At 38.4% G+C, this 15,253-nt stretch overlaps 1 protein-coding gene across 1 annotated transcript in view; it reads right to left on the reverse strand.

The window, feature by feature from the left end:
* Positions 1-13,805: 13,805 nt before the first annotated feature.
* CLK4 (CDC like kinase 4) overlaps positions 13,806-15,253 on the reverse strand; it is a 22,528-nt gene continuing 21,080 nt past the window's right edge. Inside the window, exons 11-12 of the mRNA XM_007952976.2 lie at positions 14,031-14,121; positions 13,806-13,946 (exon numbers count right to left, since the gene is read on the reverse strand). Of these exons, the coding sequence (XP_007951167.1) occupies positions 13,806-13,946; positions 14,031-14,121 (232 nt within the window). The remainder of the gene's footprint in view (positions 13,947-14,030; positions 14,122-15,253) is intronic.

The raw sequence follows: 15,253 nt of genomic DNA on the forward strand, positions 1-15,253 counted from the left end.
GGCGCGCTGGTCAAGGAGCTAGGGCTTTTCGAAAGGGGTAGTGCAAAGCTGGGTCCAAGGGCTGAGCTCGCAGGGAGGGATGGTAAGTGCCTGAGGCACAAGGGCGGGTGGGCGCCGAGTTCAGCCTCCGGGCAGCAGCTGAACACTGCGCACACCCCCTTCTCAGCCGTCAGCTCCTCCACAGCGGCCACTTTGGGTAGTTTCCTCTATGCAAATAGACGCTGCCAGAAAAGGAACCGGGATCCACCCAGGGGAGGAGCAGCCCGCTGGCCCCACAAGGCACAAAGCGAGGAGCAGGGGACGAAGGAAGAGGGCTTCTCAGAGCTGATCATCAGTGTCTGGGACCCAGTGCGCAAAGTACACCTCTGCCCTGACCTGTCCTGGCCACCGGCACGAGGCTGCACTCACTTCGCGTATGCACCACTGAGTATCGCAGTCGAGTTCTCGCTGTGACTCCAAGAGGATTGAGGTGCGCCTGGTGGTTTAGCACGCCTTCTGCAGCCTACCTCAGGCTGAAGCACCATTTATGCCTTGGGAGAAGGCTCCTAAACTTGTGAATTAACCTTTCTGCCACTCCTCGGAAGGAAGGTTGGGCAATCCTACTTCCGTAGTGATACTGCCTCGGAAACCCAAGGAGGGGTCGCTATGAGTCGGGTTTGACTCGACGGCACATAACAACAACAACAACAACACACTTTACAATAAGTTCAAAACTTCAAACCTGATGGAAAACTTAGTGGATCCCTCCCAGATGGTGGCTTAGCGCCACTTAGTGGGCGAAAGAGACCTCTGTGCACTGACATTTAGCTACGCAGTCTGGGTTGAGCCTGCGCCAAGCCAAAAGAGGCCTCTTAGCATCTTTATTCTCTCATCATTTATGATGTGCCAGAAATGGTGCAGGGAACAGGAATGGTAAGACATTGTTAGTGACCTAGAAAAGGATATTATTTAAGAAAACTGAGCCCATAATAAATGGAAAAGAGGGAAAAAGGAGCTCCAACTTTGGTTGACAGTTTTAATTCTGTAATGGAAACACAACTTGGCAAAAAATAATGATCTGGTATGCAGGACAAACAAAAGTCTCTGGGTGGTACAAACAGCTAAGTGCTAGACTAGCCAAAAGATTGGCAGCCAGGGGCACGTGGGAAGACAGGCTTTGGCAACCTGCTTCCAAAAGGTCAGTCTTGAACATCCTGTGAAGCACAGTTCTATGACAGACGTGGGGTCTCCATGAGTCAGAATACACTGGATAACAACTAAAAACAGTGCATCACAATTGGCCTATCCTGTGATTTTGCTACAAATTTAAAGCCTTAAGGCTGGCAAGCTAGCTCTGGTGCACAACTGGGGTCCAGAGAAGAGAATGAAGTTCATTTGCCACTCTTGTTGGGAAAGGTGAGGAAAAACAGATTGGAAGTCAGGCTGGGTTCTCTACTTCCTCCCCAATTCCTACCAGGAATATTCATATCCTAAAATGGGTCACAAGTTAACTCTTCCACAAACTCCTGTCATATCCAAATAAAAGTGCCCCATCAAAGGTAGCTGTACCCTCAATCCCACTCTAAGGGATTAATCAGGGGTCAAGCTATTTATCAATTTGAAATTATTTTTTATTAACTATACCCTTTGTCTCATTCATCACTGTTTCCTCAAAAAACATAATACCTGGCCCATAGTTGGTGTTCAATAAATATGTGTTAAGTGAATTAAGGAAAGGTGAAAATGTTTACTGTCTACAACTCATTTTTAAAAAGAAAATATTACATACTACTTGTGTCAGTGGGGGCCTGAAAGGAGACAGATGGCATCCTCACAAAAGATGACTGAGATGTCTGAATATAAGGAACTTTACAAAGTGAGAAATGAAGGAAAATCAAGAGGGGCTGCTGAAGAAGCACTCTCAGGGCTAGCAACAGAGGAGGGAACTATTATGGGAATGCTGGAAAGCTTATTCAAAGAGCGCTCCTCAACAGGTGTGGTAGCCTTTGATAAAGGCTGAGACCTCCCACTGATCAAACCTATAGGACAAGGGAGCTCGATTGATGCAGTGCAAAGAAGTCAGCAGAGTCAGAAGGATGGGGAACAGATCTAGAGGGTGAAAGAAACAAAGAAAAAAGCGGGGGTGGGTGGGATACTCACATGATATAATATGTAGTGCTTAAAAAACCAGTTGCCATCTATCAATTTCAACTCATGGCAACTTCCTGTGTGCTAGACTAGAACTACACTACATAGGGTTTTCAATGACTGATTTTTAGAAGCAGATCACCAGGGCATTTCTTTTCAGGCATCTCCGGGTGGACTTGAACCCCTAACCTTTTGGTAAGCAGCTAAGTGTGTTAACTGTTTACACTACCCAGGGATTCCATATAGCACTTACCAAGGTCAATCTAGTTAACGTTGCCTTTGATTGTCTATCTGTTAGCAACTGCCTAACTTTAGCCCCTAATATGGCTTTATTCCTCAGGAGACCAACTCATCACCAGGTCACTAATAAACTACAATGGACTCTCTCCTTCCTGGGAGGACCAACAGTTTGTCCCACATAGGGATAGATTATTTCTCAGGTACAGGTTCATCCATGCCACCTGCAGAGCCAGCATCACTATCCTTACAGAATGTCCCTATTAGAGCCTAACAGCCAACCAGGGCATTCACTTTACAGCAAAGGAGTTGTGGGAGTAAAGAGTAAACCCATGACCATGGAATCTACTGGTTGTATGAAGTACTGTACCAGTCAGCAGCAGCCAGCTTCACAGAACTCTAGAACTACCTTCTAAAAGCGCAAATGAACACTCTGAAAAGATGCAGTGTTGTCTTTTGAGATGTGGTATGTGCATTAAATCAAGGGCCTCTACACATGTTATGTTCCCAGCAGGCTTCTGGTTGGCTTAAATGGTTTGCACTCAATTACTAACCTCAAGGTTGATGGTTCAAACCAACCCAGGAGCACTGCAGAAGGCCTGGCAATCTGCTTCCATAAAGATTATAGCCAAAAAAAAAAAAAAAAAAAACCATGGAGAAGTTCTACTCTGTAATACATAAGGTTGACAGGAGTTGGAACTGAGTTTTTTTAATGTTCCCAAGAGGAAGAATACATGGTTCCAGGAACAAAGAGGTAGATGCAAGAGTGGTCCCACTGCAGGATTTTGTACTTGCAGCCCCACAACTCTGGGTTCTGGAGGATTAGAGGTCCTCCTAGTTCGCAAATGGTATATACTCTTGCCTGGGGACATAACAGGGGTCCCATTAAAGCACAGGCTATGTGGCAGGAAGGTTGGGCAATCTACTTCTGTAGTAATACTGCCTCGGAAACCCAAGGAGGGGTCGCTATGAGTCGGATCCGACTCGACAGCACATAACAACAACTTTGTTACTGTGTCCATGGACCAGCAGTCAAGAAAAGGAGTCACCATTTTGGCAGAAGTAATTGACTCTGATCAGCAGGAAGAGGTAGGGCTGCTTTTATACAGTGGGGGCAGGGAGGAATACACCACGTGTCTTATGATATTCCTTTACATTACTGTAACTGTGAGCAGAAATATGAAGCAACACTAGCCACATGACTAACAAGAGCTCAGACCCTTCAGAATAAAAATAAATGAAAACAAAACCCAAACCAAATGCTGTGTGTGGAGTCAATTCCAACTCATGGCAACCCTGTGTGTGTCAGAGTAAACCTGTTGCCCGTAGAGTTTCCAATGGCTGATTTTTCAGAAACAGATCGACAAGCCTTTGAGATGCCCCTGTGAACTAACTAGTCCCTTCAACCTTTCAGTTAACAGTGGAGCATGAACCACTTGCGCCATCTAGGGATTCATCAGAATACAAGGGGCATTGAAAATATTTTATAAAATAGGAGATTTTTTGGGTCAGACAGGATTGGAAATCATTTGTTACTTCTGTTGCTGTTTGCTGCCATCAAGTCGATTCTGACTCATAGCGATACCATGTGTGCAGAGTAGACCTGCTAAACAGGGTTTGTAAGGCTGTGTGGCCTTTTGGAAGCAAATCAACAGGACTGCCTCCTGCAGTGCTGCTGGGTAGGTTTGAACTACCAACTTTTTGGCTACTTGGAGAACCACTGTAGCAAATCATAATAAGTAATGTTTATAATGAAAGGGTTTAAAAATTAAGGGGTACTTAACCCCCTTTGTAAAAAATTTCCAGCAAAAATGACTTAAATTAAGCCATAAGGCTTAAGGGAGTAAGATTCAATTACATGGGGAAATTTTGCAAAAAAAATGGTAATATGATGTGGTGGAAAACGTACAAGGCTTTGACTCAAAATGCCTAGATTCTGGCTCCACTAATTTAAGAGTCACAGTTTAACTTGGAAAGGTAACTTACCCTTTCAGATCCTGCTTTCCACCTTGTAAATGGAGATACTGACAGGGGCTGGATTTATTCTCCTTGAAACAACTAAAAAAACAGACAATATAGATGAAAAAACAGTTTTCAGAGTACTGGCGATCAAGCAACAAAGGACAGTGATTACTGGGAGAGGGGAAACAAATGGAGTTGGTTCAAGGACTACCCTAGCTTATTCTCTGAAGAGATACTGCAGAGCATGATGTAAAGAGAGGACAGAGCCTGGCAGCTGTCCTCCTGAGGTGAAGGGTTGGATCTGGCAGACTGGAAAGGCCAAGGCAGCCAGAGTTAGCAGGCAGAAGACTGTTAAGGAGAGAGCTGCACAGAGAGAACTACAAAGATCTGTGGATGGTTCCCTGGAGTCTTCATTTGAGTACAGATCAGCTTATCTATGTGAGGAAACTGAGAGCAAAGAAGAATCATCCAAAACAGATTCTATTAGAGGAAGTAATCTTTACACCTCACTCAAGTCCACAGATAGTTCCTATTCCTACTAGCTAGTGGAAAAACTGATAATTGACAGGGCATTGGGTAGAGCCCTGGTGGCACAGTGGTTAAACACTCAACTGCTAACCTAAAGGTTGGTGGTTAGGTTACCAGCTCCTCTAGGGAAGATAGATGTGGCATTCTGCTTCCATAAAGATTTATAGCCTTGGAAACCCTATGGGGGCAGTTCTACTCTGCCCTATAGGGTCACAAAAAGTCAGAATTGACTTGATGACAGTGAGTTGGGTTTGGTTTGGGGTAGAGTACTCAAAAAGGTTTTTATTTCAGTAGAGGGGAAAAAAATTAGTTCTAGACTCAATGCTACTATGTTCCTGCCTAACAAAATTTAAAATCTGAAAAGCTCAAACTGATTCCAAGTAAATTAACCATGACCCAGTACAGAGCTCAAACATGTAAGAATACAAAAATATCCAGTAACCCAACAAGGTAAAACCAAAAAAAACAAACTTAACTGCCACTGAGTCGGATACAACGCATAGCAACTCCTCCTTGGGTTTCTGAGGCAGTATCACCATGGAAGCAGATTGCCCAATCTTCCTTCAGAGGAGTGGCTGGTGCGTTTGAACCGCCAGCCTTCTTAGCCGTCAAATGCCTTAGGCATCATGCCAACCAAAGGTAAAATTCACAATGCCTGGCATGCAATTAAGTAGCTCTGGTGGCACAGTGGTTAAAGCACTCAACCACTAGCCAAAAGGTAAGCAGCTCAAACCTATAAGCTGTTCCATGGGAGAAAGATTAGGCAATCTGCTTACATAAAGATTTATAGCCTTGGAAAACCCTTTGGGGCGTTCCACTCTGTCTTATAGGGAGGGTCGTGATGAGTTGAAATTGACTCCATGGCAGTGTTTATTTTTGGCATCCAATCAAAAATTATCAGGCATGCAAAGCAGCAAAAAATACAACCCATAATGAGAAGAAAAATCAATCAATCAAAACTGACCCAGAAATAACAGATAGTAGACTTAGGAGGCAAGGACACAGTACATACATAAAAAGACCAAAAACAAAATTCTAGGAATTAAAATGTCAGTATCTGAGATGAAAAGTACAGTGGATGGGATTAAAGACAGCTTGGACACTGAAGAGTATTTAACTTGAAGATACAGCAATACAAACTATCCGAAAAGAAACACAAAGGGAAAAATGATTGAAAATGAATTAGTGAGCTGTGGGATAACGTCAAGTGGCCTAATATACACGTAGGAGCTCAGATGGCACATAGGAGTCAAAGGCATTTGACTGTTAACCCGAAGGCTGGCAGTTCAAACCCACCAGCCATTCCTTGGAAGGAAGACTGGACAGGCAATCTACTTCTTGTAGTGATAACACCTTAGAAACACAAGGAGGGGGTTGCTATGAGTAGGATCCAACTCAACGACAGTGAGTTTGGTTTGGTTTAATATATACGTAACTGAAGTCCTGGTTGGGCAGAGGAGGAAAACAAAAATTGAATAAATAATGGCTGAATTTTTTCCCAAAATTTGATAAAAACTGTACACTCACATATTCAAGAATCTCAATGAACCCCAAGCACAAGAAACAAGAAGGCAACCACCCCAGGCATATCATGGTCAAAGTGCTTTAAATGAGTGGTAAAGGAAAAAAAAAAAAAATTAAAAGCAATCCCAGGAAAAGGATATGTATAGAGGAAGAAAGGCAAGAATAACAGAGTAACAGCAGACTTCTTATCAAAAACAATGCAACACAGAAGATAGGGGAGCAACATCTTTTGAAAATCTAAAAATTCTGTACCTTGTGAAAATATCGTACAAAAGCAAAATAAAGACATTCTCAGACATAAAATGGTGAAAGGATTTATCACTAGCAAACTCATAATAAAATGAAATGTTAATGGAAGCAATTAAGGTGGAAAAACTACACCAGATGGAAATAAGGATTTACACTAAGGAATGACGACCACAGCAAATAGCAACTAAGTGGGTAAATGTAAGACTTTACATTATTTAAATTTTTTTAAAAGATAACTGACAGTTTAAAGCATTTTAACACATGGCTAAGTAAAATGTATGACAACAGTATTTGTACTACTGTACAAAGCCCAGAAGGGTGAAAGTTTACTGTTGTAAGATTCTTATACTGAATGTGAAGTGGCATAAGATCACTTGAAGGTATACTGTGTTATGTTAAAGATGCATACTACAAACTCCAAATCAAAACCATATAATTATAGTTAATAAACTACCAAGGATAGAAAATAGAATCAATAGAATTCTCAATCCAAAGGCAGGCAGAAAAATAAGAAAATGGGAACAAACAACAGATAGGTCAAATAGAATGGTAGACTTAAATCCAGTAATACCAGTATCAAAATGGTCTAAACACACAATTAAAAGGTGAAGACTGTCAAACAGGATTAAAAAAGCAAGAACTGACTACATACATTTATAAGAAATACACTAAATATAGATGCAAAAGATTAAAAGGGTGGAAAAAGATAAAACTATGCTAACATTAAAATGAAGCTACTCCCTGTATGTGCTCACTTCATGTTTCCTGTATGACGAAAAGCAAAATAATAGGCATGTAATTTGGAGGTTGTAGAATATTATAAAAATCAGACTATAGAGAATAAATCAAGACATGGTGAAACTATGACAATCACTAGCATTTTATGCAAATTATTTGTTTTAACCCTCAGGGAGATAGATAAGGAAATTAAATATGTAACTCTTCCACATATATTGATGGTACTAGAATCTGAATCCAATTAGACTATGAAGGCAAGCATCTTTTTACAAGTCTCCTCACTCTCATATGTTGCAGTTGTTGTGAGGATGTGTAATTATTCATGTTTCTAACTTTGGAAAGGCTTCTTTAAAGTGTTAACAGCAGAGATGTCACTTTGAAGACTAAGGTGCTTCTGACCCAAACCATGGTATTTTCAATTACCTCATATGCATATGAGCGCTGGACAATAAATAAGGAAAACTGCAGAAGAATTGATGCATTTCAGTGTTGGTGCTGGTGAAGAATTTTGAAAATACCATGGACCTTACAAGAACAAACTAATCTGTCTTGGAAGATGTAAAGCCAAACGTTCCTTGAAAGAGAAAATGGCCAGACTTCATCTCTCACAGCTTGGTCATATCAGAAGGGACTAGTCCCTGGAAAAGGATACTATGTTTGGTAGAGGGTCAGCAAAAAAAGGGGAAGACCCTCAATGAGATGGGCTCACACAGTGGCTGTGACGATGGGCTCAAGCATGACAATGATTGTAAGGATGGTGCAAGACCAGGCACAGTTCTTTCTACTGTACACGGGGGTCACTGTGAGTTGGAGCCAATGACACCACCTAACAGCTTTCAAAACTATGAAGTAAAAACAAATAACAAGATCTCTTAAAAGTAACATATCTTATCAATGACATTTTCAAGTATCATGTAAACCTGTTCCTGCCATGCTCAAAACTGTAAGCATGCTATTGGGCTAAAGGGTAGAGGGGGACATAAAAACCTTAAAGGTAAATCCAGCAACTTACAAGCACTAGATTTAAGTTTTAAAGAACCTCAGTTTTTCATTATAATGGAGAACATTTTAAGTCATCTAAGGAGTTACATCCCCAAATCCACAGTTGATCTTTAATTCATCTCATTACATGAAACTGCTGTTAACAGCATCTGAAAAAGCCTAGGCCCATGGGGTGCTAACCAAAAAAAGGATGTTTAGTATGGCTCCAAGTTTTCATAATTAAATTTATGTCTCAATCTCCCTAAAATTGCAACATTTAAAACCAAACTAAAACCAGGAGAGGAGTGAATGTAAGAAAATGCATCTCATTAAAGACATTTTTGATTGGTAAAAATTAAAGATTTCTCGGAAAGTACTTCTTTCCCTTCTAGTTTCAAAACTCCAATGTCAGAGCATCAAAAATAGAATTCTTAATAGTGTAGTGATTCCTGATGCAATAAATAGGGATGACTAACATTTTTGGGAAAATAAAAGATGTAAAAAATAGAGTGATCTGGGTTAAAGAATTTATAGAAAACAAACAGTGACAGTTATTTGTGGAACTACTAAACACCAGGTAATCTGCTACATAGTTTTAGTCATCCTATAAGGAGCTCTGGTAGCGTAGTGCCAAAGGCACTTAACTGCTAACCAGAAGGCTGGCAGTTCAAACCCACCAGCCACTGCTTGGAAGGAAGGTTAGGCTATCTACTTCTGTCGTGAAAGCGCCTCAGAAACCCAAGAAGGGGTCGCTATGAGTCAAGTCTGACTCAATGGCAAACAACAACATAAAGAGCTCTGGTGGCATAGTGCCCAAAGCATTTGACTGTTAACCAGAGGCTTATAAAAATGGTTCAAACCCACGAGCCATTCTGCAGAAGGAACACAGGGCAATCTACTTCTGTAAAGATTTGCTGACTCGGAAACCCACCTGGGGCTGCGATGAGTCACAATCGACTTGCTGGTAGTGAATTTGGTTTTTATTTTTCTCTGGTAGTGTAGTGCCTAAGGCATTTGACTACTAACCAGAAGGCAGGTGGTTCAAACCCACAAGCCAGAAGGAAGAATGGGCAATCTACTTCTGTAGAGATACCACCTCAGATACCCAAGGAGGGGCTGCTATGAGTTGGAATCGACTCAATGGCAGCAAGTTTGGTTTGGTGAGTTTTTATAGCATAGGTATTACCACATAATGGAATGCAAGACAGCCTCAACCAAGTAAAGTAACTTATTCTCCAAAACAGATCTGGCACTAGAATTAGAACCAAATTGATAAGAAATCTGAGCTTTTTTTTTTAAATACAATTAACTGCTACCCCCAAAGAACTGGTGAATAGGTAAGAAATAAATGTCTTTATATTACAATTTCAACCTAGGGGCTTGTTTAGATTCAGGTTCAATTAAATAAATAATTTAGGCAGTTAAACCTTACAGGTGCTATATACCTTCCACTGTATCACCTCAGGAAGCACATCACCTGGTTGTGAACCTGAGGTTCCTATTATTAGTGAGTTCAGACGTTGTCAACCTGATCTGCCCAATGATTTTGGATTCTATTGATTGGTGCCTGGATCCATTATTTCATTGAGTTACAACATAATATTTTTCTAACAGTATTTATTAGATGGAATTCTATTTAAAAAAAAAAAAAAAAAACTTCCATTTAACTATCAGGTTGTAGGAGAAATGGAAACTAGATGAAAAGACATCATTCTTGAATATGGGGAGTTCTTTGAGAATTTTTTTTTAAACAAACTAATTAGCAAAGAAATAACATGATAAAAAGGTCATGAATAGTGATTAAGAGACCTGAGATATATTAGAAATGTGTGAGCCCTGACTGGGTTCTGATTCAAACAAACCAACTATAAAATAACTGTTTTATCCTGACAATCAGGAAATTTAAGTATGGTCTACCAGACGATTAAGAATTACTGTTAGATGATAATGGCATTGTTGTTGTTGTTTTGCCATCAAGTTGCATTAGGATTATGTAAAACAAATCCTTATTTGTTAAGAGATACATATAGAAATAGTATGGGTGAAACGGTATGAATCTGGCATTTGTGTTCAAATATAACAGGGAAAACAGTCGGGGAACAGATAAAACAAAATTTGCAAAATGTTTTTACTTTCTGAAGCTGGGTTATATGTGTAGAGGGCTCATGATTCTATTTGATTTTTGTATTTCCTCAGTAAAAAATTAATCACTAACATAACTAACACTGCTGTCAATTCCAACTCATGCAGAACTAGCTAAGTCCCCCAAATGACTTAAACTAAGTGCACTCACATTAGGGAGTGCTCCTCTGGTAGCGTAGTGGCTAAGACACTTGACTGCTAACCAGAAGGCTGGCGGTTCAAACCCACCAGCCACTCCTCGGAAGGAAGATGGGGCAATCACTTCTGTAGTGATACTGCCTCGGAAACCCAAGGAGGGGTCACTATGAGTTGGGTCCGACTCGACGGCACATAACAACCACCTCTGACCATGTACTCAATAAGATGAATTGCTAGAGCATCTGTGAAAGTAAACCTGAGTTTTGAGCTTTACACCCTCCTCTACTTAGAAAAGAACAAGCAGAACCAATCAACCAACTACATAAAACAGTAAACTACGTCAAGACCTTTAAGTCTGCAATTGTTGACTAGCACTGACTTAGAGCGATTTCATTCAGACCACAATATTCAGAATGTAGCATGTTAGTAATCAGCAATGGATGTTCAATTTTATGTTTTACTTGCACAATATTTTGTGAGAATCAGAATTTTCAAATGAAGGAATTAAAAACTAAGGCTACTTAACAGGAAAAGCATTTCATTCTAGATGTCCAGATGAAGTCTTAAATATTGGTTTCTGCTTAAACAGAATAACATGTTTTCAAATGGTCAAACCATATTAACCATTTTAATGGTTAAAGCTACATTATCAGTATTGTAGTAAATAAAAATGCAAAAAAAATGAAACCCACGTAATAAGACTATTACAAACATTATAAGTTATTTCACAGTAAAGCTGTGAACAAAACAAAACACAGTTCAAGTTTTTGATTTCCCAAATCACAAATCAGCTACAATTATCGGCATTCTTGGACAAGTCATTATTCAGAAGAATAGTTATTTTTTTTTAATTTAATGAACTATAAAAACTTCACAGGATAATTTCTGTGCTACTGTCACTCTACTAACAGTAGGTATCAGTTTTATTCATCTACTCTCAAAGTCTTGATGGATGAGTGCGAATACCTCAAGAAAATAAACAGTAGGGAAAATACTGGAAATAAACAATTTAGCTACACTTTACAAAATGCCTCATAAAGAAAACCAACACTAAATGGAATTAAATTGCTAGAAATAAACTGAAGTATCATATTATTTTTTAAGAAAAAATAAATACATACACTGCAAATGATTCATAGTCATATACTAGCCATTTGGAATCTTTGCCTTTTAATACTTAAGCTTCCAACAAAAAATCTCAAAAACTCTGGGAGATTCCAGAAAGTGAGTTTACAAAAAAAAAAAGGCAATTAAGAGTAGGCAGCAAAGAAATCAAAGAGGGACAGGAAGGTTGACCACAGATATTCATATAGCAAGCCCAGAATGATAAACACCCTAACTTTCAAATATTTCTCCATCTAGCTAATTTTTTAAAATTCACTTTCATTCCTAAAGTTCTGTTAATTAGGCCTAAGAATTAGCGAGTACCTTTGTGAAGAACATTTTTCAGAAGGGAAGAAGGTTAGCAATGACTTCTTAGTCAAGAAATAATGTGTTATATTTTCCTCTCCCCCTATATCCTCACTGAGGTCAGTTCTGATGAAATGAGTTCTTGATGGACAGAAAGTAGAAGTTAACTTAAGAAAGTAAAGCACTTGTTGGGGAAAGGACAGAAAGAGGCGTAGGTAATAGTAGCACTGGAAGAAAGGAAATCGGAGGAGATAAAGCACAGCACACCAATGGCTAGCAAGATGGCTAGGCTCAGGAAGAATCAACTTTTACATAAAACTCTGGACTTCCTTAAAAAAAACATGCCTTATGATACAGTTTCCTTATTCTGCAGATACATTCACTGTATGTGGATTATACCAGAGGCCTAAACATAATTTATGTAGTGAATGATAAAACTTGTTTCAGCTTCCCAAATTATTAGTCAACTTTAGGAACATGGTTTTCCTATATTGGCCAATGTTGCCCCAGGATAGTAACACAGGGCAGTTAAAATGGTTTTATTGTTTGTTATACAAGAAAATTCCTTGTATTTTATGTCTAAATACATTAACAGATAAAACTTAAATCTTTGGTGTAATGCACTTGTGAAATGGGGACACTTTTCATGAGAAACAACCTGTATATGAATTATGAATTCTAGAAATAAATTTCTACCTGGCAGACTTAACAATATCAACAGATTTTTAAGTAACATTTACTATGTAGTGCTTATGTGAAAACAGCTATCAAAAGAACAGTATTGACAAGTCAAAAAGTTCATGTGAACCAACCAGTTTCTAGAAACTTGTACAGTCCTTCCTTCCTAAAAAAGTGTTTTCTGATCAAATCCTTATTTTTCTCCAGAAGGATTAACACAAAGATAAACTGCTTAATAATAGACCTTAATTCTCAAAGGCTGAGATGTGTACATTCACTTGACTTGGTAAGGAAATAGATGTCAGACATTTTCAAGACTCTTTAGGATCTAGCATTAAAAACTGAAACTTGAGTCATAAGAATCACTATTTATATGCTTGCAACTCATCCAACAGCCCTTAGCAAATACGATTCTCAAATCTGACTTTCCAGTTTGACTTTACTCTTAAATGAAGTTTGCATGTAGTTTTATTAAAATCAAGGTAGACAAACTGGACACCTTTTTAATGTATACTCATCACCACTAGTATCACCCAATGAGAAAGAATACAGTACTTACAATTTAATAACATTCCCCACAGCAGGCATTTTCCTATGGATTTTGGTTTCCAATACCTGCTTGTGTACCACCTAGAGTTAATAATACTTACTATCTGCTCAACAATTACAGGAAAGACTTTTAAAGTTAAAAAGTTCTACATTTGAGGCTTATAAAAAATATTCACTTAAGAACAAAGTAGTCAAGATCTCCTTTTACTCAAAAAAATCACTTTAAAGAGTCAACCTCCACATACAAAAGGCAAGAGCAATCACATTTATCACTGAACACAAAGTATATTCCAAAAGTCTTTAAAAATGATAGTTAAGCTCAAAAAAGAAAATTAATTTTTAACTTTTATATATTTCATTCATTACCAAGACCGTATCTGCGTAACAAGATAATTATGCTATTGATACAAAACATACAGTATTTACACTTAACTGTACAAAATAATTTAATGTTTACAAAAATATTAGAATGTTTAGTCGACTGACACAGTCTTAAGTGATCTCTTCTAGAGAAGTATATAGTAAAACCACTGATTTCCATTTCATTTCTTTTTTAATAAGTCAAAGAAAGGATGCTGCAATGCTTCATCCAAGGTAATTCTTTTAGTTGGATCATATTCTAACATTCTTCGAACCAGATCAAATAGTTTCTCATGCTCTTCATCATGACAAAGCATAAATTCCTGAAAGAAAAATAAAACATATGTTTAGAAAGACATTAAAGAGTGAAAACTTATTATTTTACTTTTAATCTTTTATTCTTTTACCTTTAATGGTTTGCAGCGTCTCCTAACATATCTACCAGCAGAACTATGTTCATCCCAATCCAGTTGGTTATGGTGAAAATACTTGCGTTTCCTAGGAGAAAAAGTCTAGATTAGTTTTAAAAAAATACAACAAAGCCTCATCTCTACTCTGTCCCCACAGGGAGGTAAGGGGATGGGTGGAAGCATAATAGCGTGTTCTTCCTGTGTCTTCCTCCAGTCTTTCTCTCAACACACATATATATGTACCACACATATAGACACACACAGTTTTCTAAAAATCTCAGCAACAATTATACAGATACCTTACATAATATTTTACTTAATGTTTCACCCTGTGAAATTTTAGTATCCAAATTAAGTTGTTTCCAAATACTATTTATGAAACAATGCCTGCTTCTAAAATAGAGATCCCTGGATCCACACCTGTAAATTCTGACTTCCTAGATCTAGGATAGCTAGAAATATTTAATTCCTTAGGTGACATCTGTGGTGAAACTGTGTTTAGAAATCACTATAGTACCTTGCCCAAGAACATACAGCTGGTTAGCAACAGTATGGAATTCAAACAGATAATTCTGACTTCAAAGAATTATCTGTTTCCGATACTCCACATACTGGCATATCTTGGGAGATATCGTGGGTTGGATTTCAGACTATCTCAATAAAGCAACTAATATGAATTTTTTGGTTTCCCAGTGCATATAAAAATTATGTTTACACTATACTGTAGTCTATTAAGTGTGCAATAACATTAGGAAAAAGTTTGAAATAGTGTGAGAATTATCCAAATATGACACAGAGACACAGTGAGCACACACTGTTGGAAAAATGGTACCGACAGATTTGCACATACCTTCAATTTGTAAAAAGAAAAATGCAATCATCTGCAGTGCAGTACAGTGAAATACAATAAAACGAGGTCTGTATCATTTACATCAACATTTCTAGAAAATTTAACAAGTATAAAAAAACACCACTTGACTTACTAGACCACAAGTAAATATGGCATTAATTTTTAAAACTTTGGCTTTTTGAAAAAGGGCAAGATCATGACAAGAACAGATATATACACACCCATGTTCATAGCAGCACTATTTACAATAGCCAAAAGATGGAAACAACCTAGATGTCCATCAACTGAGCAATGGATGACCAAACTATGGTACATACACACAATGGAATACTATGCAATGCTAAAGAATAATGTAGAATCTGCAAAACAC

The sequence above is a fragment of the Orycteropus afer genome, unplaced genomic scaffold (genome assembly GCF_000298275.1).
Source record: "Orycteropus afer afer isolate SDZICR_OR568_19922 unplaced genomic scaffold, OryAfe1.0 scaffold00366, whole genome shotgun sequence".
Taxonomy (NCBI): Eukaryota; Metazoa; Chordata; class Mammalia; order Tubulidentata; family Orycteropodidae; genus Orycteropus; species Orycteropus afer.